At 56.5% G+C, this 5,815-nt stretch overlaps 1 protein-coding gene across 3 annotated transcripts; it reads right to left on the bottom strand.

Annotated features, from left to right (window-relative positions):
* Positions 1–259: 259 nt before the first annotated feature.
* Clic3 (chloride intracellular channel 3) lies at positions 260–2,662 on the bottom strand. 3 transcript variants are annotated; one of them, XM_047525535.1, is made up of 6 exons: positions 2,581–2,662; positions 1,242–1,351; positions 1,038–1,163; positions 814–920; positions 559–734; positions 260–480 (listed from the first exon to the last, which is right to left on the bottom strand). In XM_047525535.1, the coding sequence occupies exons 2-6, from the start codon at positions 1,295–1,297 to the stop codon at positions 322–324; spliced, it is 624 nt and encodes a 207-aa protein (XP_047381491.1). In that variant the 5' UTR covers positions 1,298–1,351; positions 2,581–2,662; the 3' UTR covers positions 260–321. The 3 variants fall into 3 exon arrangements, with proteins under 3 accessions (XP_047381491.1, XP_047381489.1, XP_047381490.1); XM_047525533.1 differs by lacking the exon at positions 2,581–2,662 and adding an exon at positions 2,155–2,253; XM_047525534.1 differs by lacking the exon at positions 2,581–2,662 and adding an exon at positions 2,155–2,253 and having other exon boundaries at positions 814–893.
* Positions 2,663–5,815: the final 3,153 nt, after the last annotated feature.

The following is a 5,815-nucleotide window of genomic DNA, read 5'->3' as shown; positions in this document are numbered from 1 at the left end:
TACAGGGCACCTGCCCCACCCTGGCCTGACTGGTTTGGGAGCCCAATCCAGTCCCCCTACGCCTCTGCCTAGGTGACATGGACAGGAGGCCCCAGGCCTGAGCACTACTCTGTGTAGGAGGTTGGAGGGGCCCCACCCACTGGGAGTCCTGGCCTCATCATTCTGGGCCGGTCGGCTTGACCTGAGCGTCTCCACTCAGTGGGGTTAGGGTGGAAGTAATCGTGGGCCTCTGGCCCCTTGGATGTCAGGACACACTCACTGGGGGCAGAGATGCCTTTATGGGGCTGCGTATGAGTGCGCAGGGTGGGGAGAGGCGGGGCGCTAACGGGGGCGCACAGCGGGCCGGTACGCTGCCAGGATCTCTGCGTTGTGCGGACACGTGTACTTGAACTCCTTCTCCTGCAGCGCGCTGTCCAAGTAGCGGCGGACGCCACGCAGCTCTGCAGGGATGGGTGCTTGGCGGAAGTGCGCGCACACAGTCTGTGGGAGAACGCGGGTTGCGGTCAGGGCCTAGCGCGACGTCTGCTCCCGGCCCGCCCACCCCGCGCCCATGCTCACATCCACAATGTGCAGTTTGGGCAGCAGACCGCAGTCGGCCAGCGTGAGCTGGTCGCCATCCAGAAAGCGGCGACGCGACTCGCGCAGCTGCGGCTCCTGCTCCAGCTCATGCTCCAGGGGTGTCCGCAGGTAGCTGTCCAACCTGGCAAGCGCGCGCAGCAGCTGCTGGTACAGGGCTAGGGGCAGGGGCTGATGAGGACCTGGCCTGGGGCGAGCCTGCCCGCACGCGCACACGCGCACGCGCCCACGCCTCACCATCATCCTGCCCGGGCGCAGGGTTCTTGATGAATGCGGAGAACTTGTGGAAGACGTCGTTGCCAGCCGTGTTGGACTCCCTGTAACGGGGCGCCAGGCAGGGAAAGCTGTTGGGGTAGAGGAATGAGGCCTCAGGTCAGACTCACCCCCCAGCTCCCCAAAGTGACCTTCCCCGACTGCGTCCTGGGGTCTCATCTTTGCCTCCTGCCCCCTCTGGTCCTCACTTGGGCGGCCCAAGTGTCTCCTCCAGGAACTCTTCTATCTGCAGGGTGTCTGTCTTGGCGTCACCATCATAGAGCAGAATGGGCAGCTGTGAGCCTGGAGCGAAGTCCTTCAGCACGTCCAGCGCCCTGTGGACACCAGGTGGGAGGGAGGCAGCTGGCCCAAGGTGGGCAGAGGCCAGGGAGGGGTGTGGGCTGGGATCTCACCTGCGTGTGTCCACCGTGGTGAGTGTGAAGGGCACACCCTTGAGGAGCAGGACCATGAAGAGCCGCTGGCAGGAAGGGCAGTGTCCCACGCTCTCCCCGTCCTCACTGGCCTGGGGTGAGGGGTGGAACAGCGGTGTTCCAGCTGAAAGCAGACCTGCCACAAGCCTGGGACCCTGCCCCCCACTTCCAGTGGGACTGGAGCCTTGCCAGGCTCAGCTTGGTTGGGCAGGGCTGCTCCAAGTGTCCAGTGAGGGCCCTTGGCTTGGTTCCTGGGAGGGGCATGGGGCAGCTGGGAGCCTGTAGGGACTCTGGCTCTGGGGCTTGGCCCCCAGAACCTCTTCTTTTTTTTTTTTTTTTTTTTTTTTTTTGTGGTGCTGGGGATCGAACTCAGGGACTTGTGCTTGCAAAGCAAACACCCTACTGACTGAGCTATCTCCCCAGCCCCTAGAACCTCTTCTTTAGAGTTTGGGCACAGGCTAGGCCCCTGGGCTACAGGCCCTAAAGTCTGCAAGGGTGGGGTGGCCCCAACCAGCTGTTTTCTGAGTGATTCCCTCCACCAAAGTGGGCACAGCGGCTGGCAGCACACTCGCTCCCCCAGCTCTGGGCGGAGGGCTGACCTGAATGCTGGGGGGACGACCTGGCTCCAGTCAGGCCTCCACGCCAGCTGCCTAGGGCACCGGCACCTCCCCACCGAGGGGCTTTTCTCCAGGAGGACTGGGAGGGGGACAGGAGTCACCCTGACTCTCTTAGGGGGTGAATCCTCCCCTAGACTGCCCCCAGTCTACTCAGCCCACCACAGGGGAAGGGCTCAGAATCTGCTGGGGAGACCCCTGCCTCGCCTGCCCCAGAAAGCAGAACCCACAGAGCCCTCTCCCCTGGACCTTCCCCCAGCCCAGCCCAGCCTGCCCAGAACCTTCACAAAGAGCTGGAGCTTGGTTGTTTCGGCCATGGTGGAGCTGAGGCATCAGGCGCAGGGCACTGAGCCCGGACCTGGGAACTCTTTAAGTCTCCCCACTGCCCCGCCCTCCCCGCCTGGGGCCCGCCCTGTGGAGCCACCGAGGCAGGCAGATGAATCTTGCCAGGGCTCAGAGCTGGCCGCCAGTGCGAGGTGAGCCTATCAGGGTGTCCAAGCATGACTGGCTGTGGGGGGCCGAGTCTTGGGGGCTGGTGGTGGGTGTACAAGGCTGGCTCACACCAGGGGACTGGGAAGCCCTGGTGTGTGCACACTGGGGAGCCAGAAGAGCCCAGGGTCCAGAAGGGGTGAGGTGGGGGGCCAGCCTGGAGGGGCTGCTCTGGGTCTGGACCACGGTCTGGGCTCAGGACCTGCCTCCAGCCTTACCTGCAGTGCAGGCTGCCTCGTCTGGGTCCCCAGCCTGGAGGGCCCGGGTGTGGCTCTGTACTCTGCTCAGTTCCCCATCTGCCTACCAGGACATTACCAGATGATGAGCCCACCTGAGAGAGACTCCCCCCACCCACACAGAGCCCCATCAGGCAGAGCCCTCCCTCCCAGGGCGGGCCCACATTCCAGACGTGCTGAGGGCAGATAACGCCCGCCTTGGTGTTTCACCCGCTGTGTGGCAGCCTCAGAGCCGACCCAGGCTGCCGCACAGGTGTGGGCCGGCTTTCCTACCCTCTTCACTGATTAGCCTTTGAACAGCACCGGGGGCAGAAGGCACAACCTGCTGGCCTAGGGGGCTGGCAGGGTAGCCTCGGCAGGAAGGAAAAGACCAGGGCAGGACAGGCGGCCCCACAGATGCATGCCTACCACCCTGCCCGGGACTCCGAGCTCCTCCGGAATCCACAGCTTGGTGCTCCTTCTGCGGCGGTGGTGCTGGCGGGTGTGTGCGGTGTGTTTGGGGGGTGGGGGTGTCTCCTTTCCTCCACAAGGCCTTGGCTCCTAGCAAACCCAGTGGGCGCATGGAGGCTTGGTGCCACCCAGTGGTCGTAAGTGTGATTGGCCTGGCTGCCTTCTCCCTGGGGTGGTGTGGCAGCTGCTGAAGCTGGAGGGTGGGGCCTGGGATTGCCACACCTGCCTGCTCATTCACCTGACTCCTGGCAGGGACCCCTGTGACCAGCATCAAGTCCCCACGACTGTCTTGTCTCCCTTTCACAGCCCATGCTGACCCCTTCCTGAACCCCACCCGTGGTCAGGGCTCCTGGTACAGGCTTCCACATGAGTCTTGGAAGCTGACCATGTGTGGTTCCAACATCTTTTAGAGTCCTGAGTTTGTGCTCTCTGCTGAAGCCTCAGTTTCCTTTCCACCCACAACTTTAAGGGCTGCTTCTCACCAACAGTCAGGGGCCCTGTCCACTGGTTCCTGTGTTCCTGGCAGACCAACCACTGCCATGGAGAAGCTGCTAAGGCTCTTCTATACCTGCCCAATGTCACTAGATGTCTCATATATTTATGTACATTTATAAAGACACCCTGTAGAAATCCACACGAAAAGCTGCAAAGTGGACAGAAGACATGAACAGTGACCAGATGGGGCCACACCTGTAATCCAGCAACTTGGGAGGCTGAGGCAGGAGGATCCCACATTTGAGGCCAGCCTGGGCAAGTTAGTGAGACCCAGTCTCAAAATTACAAGGGCTAGAAATGCAGCTCAGTGGTAGAGCACCCATGGATTCAGTGCACAGTGGACCACCTCCACAAAAGACATGATCAGTGGCACAGAAAAGAGGAGGTATCCAGTGACATTCCACTTCACACTGGTTTTAAGAGATGAGCTGGAGTAAGACGGGGCTCCCCCTGAGACACAGAACCCTGGTCCTGTGACCTGGTGTCAGGTGTGGGGTGGTGGCCAGACACTGGGCTCCTCCACCAGCTGGCGTGAGTCCCCGGGTTCCCCTAAAATCTAAGTGTGCTTGCCACCCCACTGGACAGCAGACCCCAACGTACCACTACCGACCTGGGCCACGGGAGGGCCCTGGTACATCCAGGGCAGAGGGCAGAAGAGGTGGGTCCCCGTGTGCCCACTGTGAGGTCTGAGGTGATTGAGTGACACTGTGGACTGGAGTGTGGCCCCTCAAGTTCATGGGTTGGAGTCCTAACCCCCCAGACTTCAGAATGAGACTTTATTTGGGAAATTTTCTGATATTATTTCATTGAATAGGTTGTTCATTCCTTTGGTTTGTATCTCTGTGCCTTCCTCAATCCCAATAATTCTTAAATTTGGTCTTTTCATGATGTCCCATAGTTCTTGGAGATTCTGTTCATGATTTCTTAACATCTTCTCTGTTTGGGCAACTTTATTTTCAAGGTTAAATATTTTGTCTTCATTGTCTGAGGTTCTGTCTTCCAAGTGATCTAGTCTGTTGGTGATGCTTTCCATTGAGTTTTTTATTTGGCTTATTGTTTCCCTCATTTCAAGGATTTTCATTTGTTTGTTTGAGAATCTCTCTTTGTTGAATGCTCTTTTGCTTCCTACAGTTGCTCTTTCATCTGCTTATTGGTGTGATCATTCATTGCCTGCATTTGCTCTCTTATCCCATCCTTTGCTTCATGAATCTTTTTTTTTTTTTTGGGGGGGGGGTGCTGGGGATCAAACCCAGGGCCTTGTACTTGCAAGGCAAGCACTCTACCAACTGAGCTATCTCCCCAGCCCCTCATTTTAATTATGTATATTTTGAACTCCTTTTCTGACACTTCTATCCTACTGTCCCTGGATTCTATTAATATAGAATCTAGTTTTGTTTGGATCATTTTCTTCCCTTGTTTTTTCATGTTGTTCATGTGTTTTCCCCTCTAGCAGTGAAAATCTGGGGTATTGTAGTTTCCTTCCTATAAGCTTATAGTGACCCTATACGTTTCCAAAACCTTTTCTTTAAGGGGGAGATCAATATTACCAGTGCCCAGTACAGACAATATGCAACCCTAAACCAAATAGCCCCTATGAAGATGTTAGCAATATTGTCATAATAAACGGAATGAGTTCAATTATTATCTACAGTATAACAAATAGATTTGCAATAAGGTCTGCAGTTTCTAATGGAGGACAGAGAGGATGGGAAGGGGTGTAGGATGTAGCTGTTAATGGGATAAGAAAAGAGTATATAGAAGTTCTAGATCATAGAAAGAGTGAGAGTGTAATCAAAAGAAGTTGGTTGTTAGCATGAGAAAAGGGAGAAAGAGACTCTGAGGAAACAGGTAAACAAAAGGAAAATAGAGTAAGAAAAGTAAAGAAATAAAAACTTATAAAGTTTTTCAAAAAGGTGGAAAGAAAAGAAAATCTACACAAAACAGTCACACAGTATTCAAACCTCCCAGTCTTCAGTAGCCTGATACATGAGAGGTACCTGCCAATGAGCTTCCAGTCCCCAGCAGGCCTCTCAGGGTGGGATTTGCCCCACCTAAAGATGGGAGCTACCGCTTCCAGGATTATACAAGATGGCTGCTCTGGCTTCCAAATGTGTTGGCAAATGGGGAGCTGCAGCTCTGGGGTGTGGGCGTGGTCAGCTGGAGGTCCTGGAGGGTGTGGGTGATTAGGGAGGGGTCCTGGAGGTGGGGTGTGGCCAGTCTGGTTGTGGGACCAGTCAGTCCGTCCGGGGACCCCAGAGGCAGGGAGTGGTCG

The sequence above is a fragment of the Sciurus carolinensis genome, chromosome 14 (genome assembly GCF_902686445.1).
Source record: "Sciurus carolinensis chromosome 14, mSciCar1.2, whole genome shotgun sequence".
Classification (NCBI taxonomy): domain Eukaryota; kingdom Metazoa; phylum Chordata; class Mammalia; order Rodentia; family Sciuridae; genus Sciurus; species Sciurus carolinensis.
Note: the sequence above shows the minus strand (reverse complement) of the source record. Positions and strands in the feature narration are given on the sequence as shown.